Genomic DNA, 16,044 nt, shown 5'->3' with positions numbered 1-16,044 from the left:
ACAAAAATACAGAACTCGACTACTACAACATTAAAATTATACTTGTAACTTGACCACAGAAGTTGGAGAGAATGTATTTTTCATAATGACTACATGTCTCTGATAATTCTTACTGAATGTAGGCCTCATTGAACTATTTTTAAATTGCGGTGCGGCTACTTAAGAGAAGGATTTTAATGTGGTTCCACTAATGCTCTAAGCACACTTGTGACGGTGGGTGCAAGGCATCTGGCATGCAGATGTCACTGCTGCCTGAGGCATGTGATGACAGCCACTGGCTCGGTGAAGTAACCTAGTACCACATGCTGTCATTTTGCCAAGTACAGCGGATAGGACAGTGAAGAGCCAGGGATAGGCATGAGAAATAACAGTAAAGGTGGGTGGGAACCACAATAACCAAATATAACAATCTGCGTCATACTGACACAAGTATGCGATCTGAGTGTGAACAGTTGTTAAAGGTGTTTTAGTGATTTCCAGTAAAGTTGCTTCTACCTCTAGCAACCCAGGGGTTTGAAAAAAGCAGTCTCTCTGAAAGTTAGACTTTTCCTTTACAGATACATGTGAGCTCAAGCACGCCTGAGCACATGACTAGGCGTGCACTGGAAACCTGGAAGTGAGATGTTTTCCGGTGTCAATGTTTGTTCATGTGTGTTTTTTCTGAGCTTCGTTGACTCACCTCACCATGTCATCAGTTTCCCTCTCTCACTCTGTCTCTGCTGAACAAAATACAGAAAATGAATGACGATGAAGAAGGAGGGAAAAGAACAAAAGGACTGACTTTGTTTCCCTCTAGTCTCAGCTTCCCTTTGACCCCTGCCTCCTGAACATTATATCAACAGAAGTCAGGAACCATCAGGAAGCAAAAACAATGACAGGGAAACTGGAAAAATGACCCTGCCACTTTCAATTTGCTTCTCAAACACTTAAAGAATTGCAAAAGTTTTAGGTAATTGTGTAAATGGGTAAACTGGGATGGAGGGAATTTCACTGGAACAATAACCTTTGGGCTTGATTTCGCAGCTGGATTCTACAGACCAAAACACCCATTTTATGTAAGAATAAAGTACAATGTGGCTGAGACAGCCCAAGAAAATGCAATCTTAAACTGACTGGCATACAAATGTCACTACTGTTGGTTGTAACCAAATCTACTTCTGCATGGAAATATATATTGATTACATAGAATTATATGAATTGTTTAGGACTCCAAAACTTCCCTTTGTATAGTGTGTATGATCACAGTACATTAAAAAGTAATAATCCAACTAAAGTGGTACAGTAGGTACTGCGATTGTATTTCAAACTGCTGCAGTTTGTTAAACTACTTCTCAAAAGACTATGCATATATAGTATATATACAGTATCTATATGTATACTGTTTCGCTGTTTATAATTCAAAGCATGTTTCAGTTCTTTTTCAAGGCTGCTGATCATGTCTAATCACTTCTCTCACAACCAGTGCCACATGGACAACTTTTCCCTGTATAAACACATATTATACACACCAGGGACATACATCAAAACAGTGTTAAACAGAATCACATTCATAAAGTTCATACATTTGTATGGCTTTGCAAAAAAGATTTCATCCTTTTAATGGTGGAGTCATAGGAAAACATCAAAGACCAGTGGAGAGGAAATACATCAAAGTGACTGACCTCTGGCTCAAAAACACACCCAACCACATTCCACACAATTACAGACACCCAGAGAATGCCTGCAAAGGAAGCCCTACCCATTTATTGTGGTCATTTGTAAACTGTACACATTGACATATTTATGTTGCCATTAAAGTTTGATACTGTGCCAACTTGACAACACCAGCTTCAACTGGTCATGATTTGGGTCTTTGAGTTTTTACCTCAAATACCCAATTTAATTATATCTTCAATCTTTTGGAAAGTCTAGCTGTGCAGGATTAACATTAGAGATAATCTATATGATAGTACAAACATAATCCAAAATCACACATCAACTCATTATAGTTAGTATATGTATAGATTTCTGCCGCCATCTAGAGGTTGTATATTTGACGTTTATAGGAGGGGACCCCTGGCTCAAGCAACCTTTCAGCTCAGCTAGGCGGGCTGACATTCAACAAGGCAATGAGAAAAAGCTAAAAATAAGACAGCATCTGGAGATGTCAGGGTTATACTTACAGCTGTCATGGAAGTACAAGAGTGGCTAACTACATTTTCTAAAAGTCACGTCAACTGAATGAACTGAAATTACTGCATCATGTACAAAACTGAGGTTCTTTCTGAATAGTTGGCAACCATTACTTAAGGGAATAGCTTAGCATTTGTGGAAATAAAAGTATTCGCTTTTTTTTTTTTTCCTGAGTTAGATGAGAGGTTAGACACATTTTTGAATGTCTGTACATTCCATATGAAACTGAAGCCAGCAGGCAATTAGTTTAGCAAAAATAAAAAAAGATACATTTTCACCTACCAGCAGCTCCAAAGCTCACCAATTACTACATTGTTTAATCAACCCAAAAAAGGTGAGAATGATACCAATCTTCTCATCTCTTAGCAAGAAAATAAATGTTTATATTTCCCAAAAGGTTGAACTATTCTTTTAAATGTTAACCTCGTCACTGGTTTGCCTCAAGAAAAGTGAAAGTATGTTACGTGTACACAGATATTGCTTGGACCAAAACCCACTGACAAAAGGAAGCCATAAGCAACATAAAAAGACTTCTTTGAGCGAGCCACAATATTCACCTCAGTAAATGATTTATTCAAGTTTTTTCCAACTAAGAAACTGGAAATTATATACAGTACATTATGTTCACTAGTGCAGGTCTGACCTCCAGTAACTGAGACAGACGTGACAATACAGAACATGACCATATGTACAATACATTTCACAATCCTTCATTTTCCTACCCTGTAACATCTTGCATCCCTCTTATACACATTCACGCAAACAAACCTAAGTGCATACATTTACACAGACACATACAGAGCCTACACGCCACATCTTACAAAAGGCATAAACCATTAAAGCCTTTTGACATCAGGGATGCTTTCCCTGCAAAAAATTCACAAGAGAAATACAACTTGGTGTGATGTATCCTCTAAAACTGCTTACATATCAGCTGGGTACTGGAAACAACCAACCATCACTATTGTCAATATCAAAATATGGGTTTTAGCAAACAGGGCACTCTGACCATAGCTGAATTAAAATTCATTCAATATATGAATTTATTATGACAGTGTGAATTTTTTTTTTTCTCCAGACTGTAGCTTCAGTCTTGACCGTAATACTTGGAGATTGGAGGCTCAGACAAGAGAGCCTGTGGGTGCATAGACCAGTCCTGGGCAACTTTTCACACCTCACACAGGACGATGGGGAAATCTACATGAATACAGGGGTGTTCCAGCTTCACAATTCCCTGCAAAGTAAAATAAACAATAATTAAATCAACAAGTCATTCAAAGCATCCTTCAACCAGATTGTCACTGCCAAATTTGTCCCAAACTCACCTGTGGAATTAGATTTTTCTGGATTCTCTTCAACTTGGACTTTTTTCTGCCATTTTTTGTCACCACTGTCTCTTCATAGAATTCATGGGCAAGGTCCCCGTCCTCGTCGTAGTATAAAGAACTACCAGCACAGCCGGTAAGATGTGAAAAGAAGTTTGGAGGTACATGTCATAGGAGGACACACATTAAACAGGAAGTCTGAATCTTAAAGGGTCAGTTCACCCAAAATCTAAGCCTTCTCATTTCACTCCCACTTCCATTTCACTGGTAATATCTTTTATTAGCTCACTGGGATAAATGAAGTCACTAAACTGATCTACCTATAAATGCAGGACAATCTGTTTTTATTAGTTTTTCAATAGAGACCAAGTCCAAAGAAAACTGGGTTATCTATTCAAAATTACAAATGATGTCCCATTTGGGGAACCTTGAGACTATGAAGCCCAATGCTCTTGGCTTGTGTCTGATCAGGGAGAAGGACACCTTGAAACCTCAGAAAATAAAACCAAGGCTGTTTGCATGACTGGCTTAACCCTTTATCATTGATATATGACATTATTTACCTCCTTCTGGTGAAAACAAATGGTGTTGCATTTTTGGAACCTTTGAGACGAGCCAAAGACTGCTCATTCCCATCAGTGACTGAATCCCCTCCAGCTCCACTGCCTGAGAAAGGCCAGACACCTTTGGCTTTGGATCCACTTCCTCCCATTCTCAGAGATAAGGCATAGTTATTCTCCAGATAAAGCTTTCAATCTGGTGGGTGGCCAGATGCTCTCAATTCCTCACTAAAGCTGAGATCTGAAAAGTCAAAGTGCACAAAGGACACATTCCCAGTCAGACTTGACTTTTACCTGCCAGGTGATGTTTAGCTGTACAACTACTTGTTCAGTTCTGATTATTCAAAGCACCTTTGGTGTGGCGGATCTAAAACATTTTTTTTAAAGAATGTCTACATAAGACATTAGATAAAGGCTTAAATTAGACTATGAAAACCTTATCCCGCTAAACCTGGTATTTTCTACCAAATTGGTCTGGTTTTAATTAACGTTATATTGCTATCTTTACAGGAAGCTAACCAACTGAGCCACTAGGAACCGGGCTCTTAACGCTAACTGAAGCAACGAGACCCGTAACGTTTGTTAGATTTCTCTATTACCGTAAAAACACTGTTACTGTTTTAAACCCCATGTTCATTAAAAGCGACTGTTTGATATTCGGTCACTGCGGCTGATGCCGACACGTTTACGGCAAAGCTACACGAGTTAGCCTTTTAGCTTCTCTTACTGACGCAGGTTATCCACAGCAGCTAAACGATAACTAGGCAGAGAAGGCAGATCTACGTCTCCCCTATATAACGTTCACACATTGTTGTTGTTGTCCTACCCAACCAAAATAATTACGGCTTAAACGGGCTTCTGGTCATTATCATACCTTATCACACACTGTTAGATGGCCATGTCGTGTCATCGCTTTTATCACCGGCTAACTTCGTTAAGCTAGCATTAGCTGTTTTGGTCCACGCGATGGGACGATCAGCTGACCTGACCGGCAGATAAATGATTAAATCACATTATATACGTCTGAATGCATCTGACTCTAATTGTGTTTAAGAGGCATGATTATATGGAAGTAAATGAAAATAATTTAACTTTTAGCCTCAAAAGATGTAATTATTAATGATTGGCATCAGAATAAAATACAATAGGTTCACTGGAAAATCCTTTAATGGACAGGGTGCATATTTATCACGACAGTGTGAAGGTTACTACAGCGTGTAAATTTGTGCAGACAAATAAAATGAAAGTGATTCTGAAAAAGAAAGGACATACAAGGACAGAAAAAAGGCAGATATGAGCGATCACAGACAGCTTCCAGTGACACATGTATACCAATCTCCATTCATGATTCCAGTCAACCAGTGTGACTTTGGCAGGCTCTCTGACATTCATAATACTAATGTCCATACATCAGCCATTCTCACAAAGTGACAAGTTCAAAAAACAAAAAAAAAAGTTGCACCCATCAGGGTGTAGAGAGGACATGGCAGACTTTTGAGCCAGGGTCAACTTAAAATCCAAGCACCTTTCAGCAACTAATATGTGTTTTAGAGGATAGCAGTTCATAAAATGCCAGTATGAGGTTACTGTTTTAATGGTAGGTTGGAACTACAGTTAAGCTCATAAATTTACAAAACACTGGCACAATTTGAGAAATATTGGCTCTTTTTTTTGAAAATTAAACTGAACAGAACATGTCTGCCTTTTAAGTCATACAAGTGCAATTAATAATGATACTATCTGACCACTTTCCTAATAAAAATGCAGGACTATCTATACCTTTAAAAAAATGGCCAGTATTTCTAAAATTGTGCCAAGAGTATATAAATGTATGGGTGCAACTGTATCTTATTCACCAGTCTTGTAATCTGAAGAAATAAGAGCAACTAACATGATTTTCTAAGTGTTACTAAGAGTTTAGCACTCATTCTACAAATACATAACTGACAGGGATTTTTATACCTTAAGTTAGCACAACCATCACTGACATTTTCTTTAAAGCTAAAGTGACATTGCTGAGGTACAAGATGCTCAGATGTACCCAATAAGGGTTACGACCACTGTCTCATCTGCCAGTCTTCAATTATCTCAACTCATTCTCTCAGGCACATCAGGCTCTCCAGGTGTAAGGCACTTCTCATCTCTCGCATCATTTCACACGCACATTCGCGCTAGCTCTCTCATTGTCTTGCGCCCTGTCTCACTCTCTCGTTCACCGAAGAGGCGTTTTGAGTTGTGTTCTCTGGGATCTTTGGATGCAGCAATGACTGGTCATCTTCATGTGACTGTCCAGCCAAGAGGTGCACGTTTAACCCCAAGCGCAGCAATGTTTCAGCCAGGGGTGGAGCCACTCAAAGCCTCCTGCAATTTAGTGCGGGCCAGAGCGTAACGCTGCACTATCTGCTTGACGTGTTCCTCTTCTTCACGCTGCAGAATCCGCAGGAAATTCTTTAACTCAGGCATAGAGAAGGCATGCCACTGTAAATGAAGAGGGGAGAAAAACTGTTTCAGTGCATGTAAGGGGCACAAACTAACAATGTTTGTGGTCCAGTTCGTAGTTTGGATCTTTATTTCTCATGTTCATTTTGCACTCACATTAACTTCTCCAGTTTCGTTCTCTTTGAGCACAAAACTCAGGACTTTCTCATTGGGTCCAGCACACAAACGCAAGCGGAGGGGACGCTCATCATCAGACAGCTTGCGAATATAAACTGAAAAAGATACAAAAAGACTTCATTTGAGTGCATAGTAAAAAAAATTAAACAATGAAGTAAATAGCATGTCTGCAGTTCAACATGTCAACATTGTCAAAAGCAAGTTATACCCTGGTCATGACGCTCGCTGCGCTCAAACAGAGCAAACTTGCCAGGATTGTCCACAACAGTAAACTTCTTCAATAAAGCCTCGATGACCTCTCGAGCAGATGTGCGTGAGCTTATATGCAGGTGCTTGGATGCGTCTTTTGGCAGGTAGAAAGATGTGCGACGCTTCACTCCGCTACCCCTCCTCCCTCCAGCATCATGACCTCCTTTTTTTGGAGCTGGAACTGACACAGGTCTCACCAGCTTGAACTGCACTCTGATGAAGCCAGTGTAAGAGCCATCCTTGTTCTGTTGAGAAAAATAAAAATCATTACACTAAAGGCAAAAAAAAACAAAACAAAAAAAACACCCTTATATTAAAATCCATGAAAGTAGGGTAATTGATCGGTACTCACCATGTTCATGAATAGATTGCTGTTGATCTGAGCATTGTATTCCTTCACCTTCTGCTGAATTTCTGCAGTTGTCAACTCCTGCTTGCTAGTTTCTATTTGTTCATCCTAGAGGAGAGAGTAACATTGTTAACCACTAGGTGCCAGTGCTCACTTCCAAACCACAACGAAATAACTGAGAAGACCACAGAGTAACACAGAAGAATCAACAATTAACACAGCATCAGTTAATAACAGTAGTTCCTTAAAAATATCAAGTTTTGTTAAAATTACAGGCTAATCCATTCACAAAAAACATGACCAAGGTGCAGATGACCCTCTTGAATAGGTGCAGTTTACAAGGGTACATCTTCTCCATTGGGAAACACACACACACTATTATATGCTGTGGTTTTAGGAAAACATATTGTCTCAAATTTTCATTTTTCAAGAATGGCGAAGGGATGTTTTTATTCTGTGTACATAAGGTCACAAAATCTAGTCACATGGAAATATAACCATAAACTCAAACAATGACTTATTCCAGCAAAATGACTTGAACTTGTTTACAAGAGAATTACAAACACAGACACTTTAGTATGGATGTTGTTAATGAACTTTCTGTTAGGGCCCTTTTCTTTCTAACACTGAGCAGCAGTTGCATCAGACAACTTCCTGACAACGAAGCAAAGGCATAAAGGATGATGTCAGCTCTGGCCAATCCTGCTCACATGCTCTGATGCCCTGGTGTAGGAGGGGTAAACGCAGAAAAGCAGGGGGGCAGTATGTGCAATTTGCAGCTGTTTGCAATGACTGCAACCAACCATACTGCACTGCATTCCAAGACTGGGTATTTATGTAAAAATAGCCTCCTGACTCAGGCTTTCACGAGTGGGATAGACAATGCCCTCCCTTGTTTTACAGACACATCCTGTGAAGACAGCTGCCTCACCAACCACACACTCCCAGTCATGTTTTAGTCATGCACATTTGGCCTCTAGCACTGACAAGACCGTTAGCTTAATTAGGCCTTTTCCTGTGTCTACTGACCAATTGGTATTTCCTGTAGAGAAGTAATACTCAAGAGATCTTTGAGGCTTCACAAATTTATTTTCCATTCTGTACTCTAGGTAATTTCTCACAGTAGTAATTGGGACATTCCCGTGGAGTAAAATCCAACCAACATTCATAGAGTAATATAAATACTGCTATCATTGGCACTGATGGAGAAGTGCCTTTCTCAGTAATTATAAACAAACATTTCAGAATAAATGTGGAAAGAAATACCAACTCAATTATTACCAGTGCCTTGGCCCATTTCAAAATGAAATGAATTGTTGAGCCATGTCCAATAAAAAAAAGGGCAAATGTGGATGCATCAAAAGGGCTGGGTAGCATATTTCAATCAATATCAAGCAGACCATAATCAATAGTAGCAATCCTCAGGCAAATTGAAAGACCACAGACTTAATGTGCTGCTGTCAACAACTCAATAAATCAATATGAGGCCAAGTTGAGCTTTCCAATATGGTAATGGTAGCAGGAAAACATATACTTGTACAGCTGTTTCTCTACATACTCACAAAAGGAGTGTCATCTAGATACTGTAAGAAGTGCCAGCAACATAAAACAAAAATTTCTACACAGAAGCTGGACGCTGAAGTTTTACAGTAAACAGCATGTGTGTCACCAAAAAGAAACCTGATAGCAAAGTGGGTGTGGGTGACAAAAGAAAAAGAACAAATCCAAAACATTCCATGACTCATCTGCAATTGAGAAATGAGTGTGATAAACCCAAGGGAACAAGCTGTAGGTGTTCAGCTGGAAACTTGAGAAGTGGTTGTGCATCAACATTGCATGACATTTATGTAGTTCTCAGGGTGAGTTCAGCTATGGGTCTGGGTTACAAAAAAAAAAAATAAAAGAAGTTGCACTGATGCGTGTTATAAACCAAAACTTCTGCCCATTTCCCAGCGGTGATATGCACTTGATAAATGTGTGTTTACTCAAAACCAGAGGAACCAGAACTCCACCTCTCAGCCCTGGGAGTTCACACTTGGCAAGCATCTCCTGAGCTGGGGTGCCCTTTGGCAAAACACTCCACAGCAGCAACAGCATGTCCAGACCGTGGCTGCTACTGAGTAACTCATGGTGTTTAATGTAACATTAATCACATAACTTACATTTAAAAAAAATAGCAGAATTATGAAATCACGCGAGACCTTCACGAATGACCCATCACCCATCTTTCCCCGGTCTGACTTCCCTTTTACACTTAAGTTCCGATTTTTAATAAATGTCGATGTTTTTTTTTTTTTCATTTTAAATCGCTATTTCTCATTCTCACCTGCTTAACATCTACGTTAGGCCTGCGGGTTTTGGGGAAGAAAGACGTCCGGGCGGTGAAGTACTGCTCAAACTCGGAGTCGGAGTCCTCCTCGCTGCAGTAGCCGCTGCTGGTGGAGCTGCCCCAGGTCATCTCGAAGGACGGAGTTTTCTCCGCGTCGCTAGCCACGTTTGTCATGCTGTCTACCGCTAAAGTCAACTTCACACTAACTGAAACACGTTTAGATAAGCCACTAAAAGTGTCAGAATAAATCACTTTAAAACGAGCTGATACAGATTTACCGATACCAAACCCTAACGTTATCAATGCGTTTGCTAAAATTAAGAAATTTTCTTTGCTAAACTCTGAGAGACGAGGAAATATCTCTGTAAGTTAGCGCCCTGATAACAACACAATAATCGATATATCCGACTAACTTTTTTTCCGCTGACTGAGCCTGTCGGCCACGTTTCCAACTGTACAAACTGTGTGAAACAGGATGTGTTCAAGCCCCCGCCCAGCCGCCCCGCTTCCTTCCCCCTACCGAGGCACCACCCAGGTCCGTTGACTTGAGTTTGGAAAATACACAAAACCGACGCAGCTTGTCGCGATTGGACGCCGGGGGGAATACCAAAGACTTCAGCCCACCCTCCAGGCTTCCTCTATCAGTTGCAGCCGCCTCCCAGCTCCGCCCCCTACTCCCATGGGTCCTGCTCAGCGTTCCTTCCTCCCCCAGCTGGATAAGTCACGTGATGACGGAGCGCATGGGTTTTATTATTCCTCTGCAGATTTTATCCCAGCACCGTGCCAAACTACATATTTTATCTAGTTTGGATAGTTTCATAGTGGTGAAAACTGTGCTCCTCTCTAGGCAAGATACCCCAAGACTCTGGATCCTTTAGCATGTAATTAGATGCTACCACTGGTGGAGTGAGGATTCGGATCATGTACCTAAGTAAACCTATTAATCCCACATGTCAAAGTACTCTGTTAAAAGTAAAAGCCCTGCACTGAAAATGTTGAAAATGTTCCTGAAGTATGTAACTGTGTAAGCAGGATAATGCAAGTAATGAGCTATAGCTTTACCTTATTTCTATTATTATGCATTAGTATGCACATTGAAGCTGGTTGAGGTGGAGATTATTATTTTCTCATGAGTAATCCATATCATAGTTACCCATGGTGGCATTTTCAAATGTCGCCTAGTAGGTTTGTAATTATAATTAGTAAAATAATTACAAAGGACAGTGGAAAATCCTCACGATGAGAAGCTCAGACCTGAAAATTGTTTAGCAGTTTTACCAGAAAAATAATCATTGCATCTGTACTAGTATATATTGTTAGATGCAATATTTGAATGTATAATAAAGCATTGTAAATAGTTATAGATGTGATATTCATGTTGCTGCACTGCTAAAGATTTTAGAGGAGCTGCAGTTTTTTGTTATGCTAGAAAAATAAAGCATATGTCATTGCTATAGCTCCTGCCATTGCCATAGCTCCTGCCATTGCCAGTGCCATTCATTGCCACTGCTATGCCATTGCAGTATGGTGGAGCAGTGGCTAGCGTTAGCGTCACCTCACAGCAGTTCAAATCCTGCTTGACCCTGAAGGGCTTTCTGTGTGGAGTCTGCATGATCTCTCTGTGTCTGTGTGGGTTTTCTCTAGGTACTTCAGCTTTCTCCCACTGTCCAAGGACATGCAGGTTGTGGTTAGGTTAACTGGCAATGCTAAATTGCCTGTAGGTGTGAATATGAGTGTGTGTTTGTTTCTGTATGTCGGCCTTGTGATCTCTCCCTCTCTGTGACCTCAAGACTTCAGCTGACTTTCTCTGAAATCCCCACTTTCTCAACAGCCAGCAGCCCTAGTTTGGAACACAGACTTTTTGTTAAAGATCCCCTCCACAAAAGTTTCTTTGTTCTCACCTTAAATCCTAGTTTACAATATGATCATGAGATATCACAACCTTCAGGGAAGCCTGGTTGTTCAATACTCATCTACCTCAAATGTGCTTTGCAAATACCACAGAAACAGAACAGTATATTGAGAATCAAATTTTTTTTGTCCAGCAGTGAAACTTTTGAAATGAACAGTATTTATAGATTTTGGATTTTTTTTTAATGAGTGAGAAGGAGTAATCATTGCTTTTAAAAATTCTTCACTATTTGATTCAACTTTTTGTGGAAACACACATGAGACACAAATTATTATTCAAAGGAATGGGTTTGTATGGGGGATCTTTAAGAATTAAAGTTTCATGCACAAGCTGACAAAATTGAGGCATCATCAGGGTTATTTTCTCAAACTTTGGGAAGTCACTTCAGAGTCACAGATGACAATACACAACTGTTAGAGACTGAGTACTCCTCAAATAAACTATAAAAATTTGGTAAGCAAATTGTCAATTATTTCTTGTCATTAACATTATAAATATAAGTATTTTCTTATTTTTCTCTCTTGACCCTGAATATAAATAAAATACTTATTTGGAAAGTTGGCCAAGGCAAGCTACATAAATGTGATAGTCTGTAATTATGCAAGGAAAGTTTCATAAATTTCTGACATAATTACATCACTTCACTTCCAAAAACATTTTGCAGATTGAATTATCAACAAACGTAATAACAATACTCAAATGTGATATGCCACATTGGTGTCTGCCTCTGACTTCATTGCATGTCAGTCATCACTTCACTGAGCCACAATAAATACAGTTTCCAGATCAATTATGACTTGCTGTAAATACATTGATTATAGCTGCACTCTAGTCAGGTGAGCCAGTTTGAAGGCTCTGGTGTTTTGCATGCTGACTCACAGGCATGGTTTTGCACTGCAATATAACAAAACCATCACTGACGTTATTAGTTCCACCTGTGCTTTTGCTGCAACGCCAACTCAGAATGGCTGTTGAGATCAGACCTGTGCACCAACAACATTTCTGGCCTTGTCGTCATACTCAACCAAAGATTTTGCTTGAGTTTTTAGATTCCAGTCATCCTTTGGTAAGCAACAGCTACGTGACAGTGAGGGAATAATAAGTGTTATCAAGAAACCAAACCCTGTTGCCTTGAACAAGTACTGGTCTGTAGCCTTGACTTCCTTCTTTACAGACAATGGTATTGGGCCAGAAAAACATAGTGAGGACTCTCTTGTAACTCTAGCAAAGACAGGGCTTAAATGCATTAAACTCCTGGCAATACACAAACAGGATGTACAGACCCACATTTGTATTGTCTTCAATACACAACCTTGTTACAACATCATAAATGGATATAACAACATGCTGAAGGAAACTACTAACAGATTTATTGCTGTAGTGACTAAACATATCTTGCACAAGGCTTTGCCTGTTATGTTGTATTTTTCTAAACAACAAAGGAGTTCTTCAAAAATCCATTTACTTCCCCAAAGATTTGATGTTACTAGCCTACCCACCTGGTGCTACCTGCATTATTAATAGCATGTTGTAAATTATGACACTTGGGTGTGTATTTCTTTCTGGGTAAATTGGTTCCTGTTTCTGGCCATAAAATTGTTGATTTGTTCTGTAAAGCATTTTAGCAGAATAAACATCAAATCCAGTCAAGTGTCACACAATGTACTGTAACATAAGCCTATAGAAGCTACTGCCTTCCTCGCTAATTGTCATTTTAATGGAAAATGCAAAATTAATTTTGTGTTGCTATAGATAATATAAAAGTCAAACAGCCAAATGCAAAGGTCCTTACCACATTTGTGTCTGTTTCTATGGTGTGTTCCACAACACATGTTTGGTCAGATACAGAGCCTCGGTCCCAGCTGCAGTCCAGCTGGATCAGGGCACGGCAACGGTAGTGGCATGTGAATCTACAATCTGTAAATGTAGAAAGTCACAATTTAGACAGATGCCACCAAACACATAAATATGACAAAATGGTTTATTGTAAAGATACATGTCATGATAGAGTGCAATAGTAAATTGATCCACTGGCAATCAAAGGTCACTCCAGACACTTTAAGTTAGCTTTTCCCTAAAATGGTGCATATATGCAGATAAGAATCCTCATTGTGTTGACTACAGCAGTGAAATAAAACAAAACCTATGGTGAATAATATAATATATAAAAAATAATAATAAATATACAAGTATTTATTTTTGGTGTTTTGGTGTTTGATTATCTTAATTTTTGCTTTTATTAAGTTTAAAGTCTGTGTTTGTTCAATGTTCCCTTATGATTTAGTTGAAGTTTCATATTCAGGTCACATCTCGGAGGCCTTGTTTTCTGAACACTGAATGATTTAAATAAACCACAGCTACATTTCTGTGGGTTTCAGTTTTTGAAAAGGAAGTTTAAAAATATTGTAACACCAAGGTGAGTGTTGAACAAGAATGCATCCAGCCCAGAATGCTAACTCTAAGCCTAGACAATGACCAAACCACCAAAATTACCTAAACATTATATCTTTCAGAAAAACAGTATTGAGTATGAAAAACAGCATGGACAACATTCAGAGCATGGCAAATAAACCAGTCAAAATTAATGTTTTCTGAATATGTTATTTGCGCATTCTTTGACACAGATGACTAGCTCTTTCTCTGCTTAACCAAATTTCCTTTTCTCACAGTGTTGCGCCTATGTCTGATCATACCTATGCATAGAACAAGTCAACTTTGCACACACCCAGACACACAAATGGCCTACATAAACCAACTCACTGACACACCGCAGGCTCTGCTTGTAAAGGCCCCAGATGAAGTCTCCACACAGGTCACACCATGTGGGCTGAGCGTGGCTGCATGGTTGGAAGTTGTGTCCTTCTCCCTTTTCCTCTATGAACTGTGGGTCCTGGGAGCTGCTTAAGACTCTGATAATGCCCACCCGGCTCAACAGGTCTGGGACCTTTCCCGGGCTGATCCTCAGGGCGTTGGTTCGTTCCAGGCGTGGAGGTGAGCAGGGCAAATGTGTGCCGGTTAGTTCTATCTGCTCCCTGCTCGTCCGCATGTCACGTAGCTCTATGAACTCTCTCCAAGACATTGTGTCACTCAGAGCATGGCTTCTTTCATTATCACTGAAAGGCAGAAAAACAGACTATAATGCAGTGCAACCTGCGAAAGACAATGCTTGGCCCCTGTTGTTGTTAACATTCAAAATGTGATCTTAAAGTCACAAGTTTTTGTTTTTTTATTCAAGTTTAAGAATTAGTCAGAAATCTGTAGAATGTCTAGTTTGGATTCTGAAAAAAAAACGTTTATTATTATATATACAGTTGGAGTTGGAGTGCAAAAAGTATTTTGATTTTAAAATAGGCGCTCAAACAGCTGTGATGGACTGGTGATCTGTCCAGAGTGTACCCCTGCCTCCCCTGCCAGCTGGGAGAGGCTCCAGCAGATCCCAGTGACCCTAATTAGGAATAAGCAGGTATAGATAATGGATGGATGGATGGACTGATGTTTAGACAGTAGAATGAAACTGAGTAGAAGACCAGTATTTCAGATTTTACTTAAGATGAAGTGTGATTACTACGAGTATTATTAGTGAAATGTAGTTATAGCATCAAAAGGGAAAGTAACAATAACAGAAAGCTGTCTTTATGTACAGTATTATTTTGTTATTGTATTATTACTTCTAATTCAACCTGTAAACAGTATTTTAATGTTATGTAGTTTCAATTTGAAGCTAATTTTACATTTCATATGCTGTTGTGGGGTCTATATTATAACAATGTCAATTTTATCAACTGATCATGTTTTGTATGCAAAATGTTATTCTGTGGAGTAACATATCTGCCAGCTTTACAATATTTCCCTTTGAAATGTAGTAAAGCATATTTAAATTAATACAAATTGTTAAAGTTGTTTGTTTGTTTTGTTAATGCACAGTAGTACAGTTAGACATTTATTTGCATAGCTACTATGCCTTATGGTGGTGTAGTAACCATGTTTTGTGTATCACATATACAATGTACTGCATCTAAACTAAGAAAAACAAAGTATAACCTATAAAACCTGTAAAACAAATGACTCTCACGTTATGTTTTAGACCCATACAATGCATCGTGGGTTTTACAACACGGACTTTACAACAGTTACCGGGCTTACTGGGATTTACTTGAGTTTAGGGGATAAATACTCAAATCTTTAGTCCAAAACAGCAATCTTGGTAAAGTTAACTATCCACGTTTGAAAATGTAAGGTAAAAAAAAAAAACTGTTTTCAGGCTAACTTACCTAAACAGCGGTGAAAACAGCCCCGTGGCAACTGCTCTTCTTCCATCCGAAGTGAAAAACTTTCCGCAGAAATTTCTGACACTTTCCAAGTAACGGAGGTGAGCAGCCTCGGTTACATCTCTGGAAATACTCTATCATCGCTGGCTGGTCACAGTGAGGGAAAAAGTCCTGGTTTTCACGGAAAAAACGGCCGGTAACATCAGAGTAACCTAAGCTGATCTGAAACAATAACCATCTTCTGTGCTGTTGCCACACTCTGCT

General features: G+C 39.4%; 2 protein-coding genes across 4 annotated transcripts; both read right to left on the bottom strand.

Annotated features, from left to right (window-relative positions):
* Positions 1–2,724: 2,724 nt before the first annotated feature.
* Positions 2,725–5,109, bottom strand: tusc2a (tumor suppressor 2, mitochondrial calcium regulator a). The gene is made up of 4 exons (XM_026306220.1): positions 4,932–5,109; positions 4,061–4,298; positions 3,498–3,618; positions 2,725–3,406 (listed from the first exon to the last, which is right to left on the bottom strand). Exons 2-4 carry the CDS (start codon positions 4,207–4,209, stop codon positions 3,341–3,343), a joined length of 336 nt encoding a protein of 111 aa, XP_026162005.1. The 5' UTR covers positions 4,210–4,298; positions 4,932–5,109; the 3' UTR covers positions 2,725–3,340.
* Positions 5,110–5,329: 220 nt separating this feature from the next.
* On the bottom strand, positions 5,330–16,043 carry LOC113129956 (ras association domain-containing protein 1). 3 transcript variants are annotated; one of them, XM_026306216.2, is made up of 7 exons: positions 15,784–16,043; positions 14,273–14,625; positions 13,305–13,429; positions 7,275–7,379; positions 6,882–7,167; positions 6,653–6,768; positions 5,330–6,535 (listed from the first exon to the last, which is right to left on the bottom strand). In XM_026306216.2, exons 2-7 carry the CDS (start codon positions 14,589–14,591, stop codon positions 6,389–6,391), a joined length of 1,098 nt encoding a protein of 365 aa, XP_026162001.1. In that variant the 5' UTR covers positions 14,592–14,625; positions 15,784–16,043; the 3' UTR covers positions 5,330–6,388. The 3 variants fall into 3 exon arrangements, with proteins under 3 accessions (XP_026162001.1, XP_026162004.1, XP_026162003.1); XM_026306219.1 differs by lacking the exon at positions 15,784–16,043 and having other exon boundaries at positions 14,281–14,419; XM_026306218.2 differs by lacking the exons at positions 13,305–13,429; positions 14,273–14,625; positions 15,784–16,043 and adding an exon at positions 9,598–10,085.
* Between the last annotated feature and the right edge of the window lies 1 nt (position 16,044).

Source organism: Mastacembelus armatus, chromosome 5, assembly GCF_900324485.2.
Source record: "Mastacembelus armatus chromosome 5, fMasArm1.2, whole genome shotgun sequence".
Lineage (NCBI taxonomy): Eukaryota > Metazoa > Chordata > Actinopteri > Synbranchiformes > Mastacembelidae > Mastacembelus > Mastacembelus armatus.
This window is presented reverse-complemented; position numbering and strand designations above follow the sequence as displayed.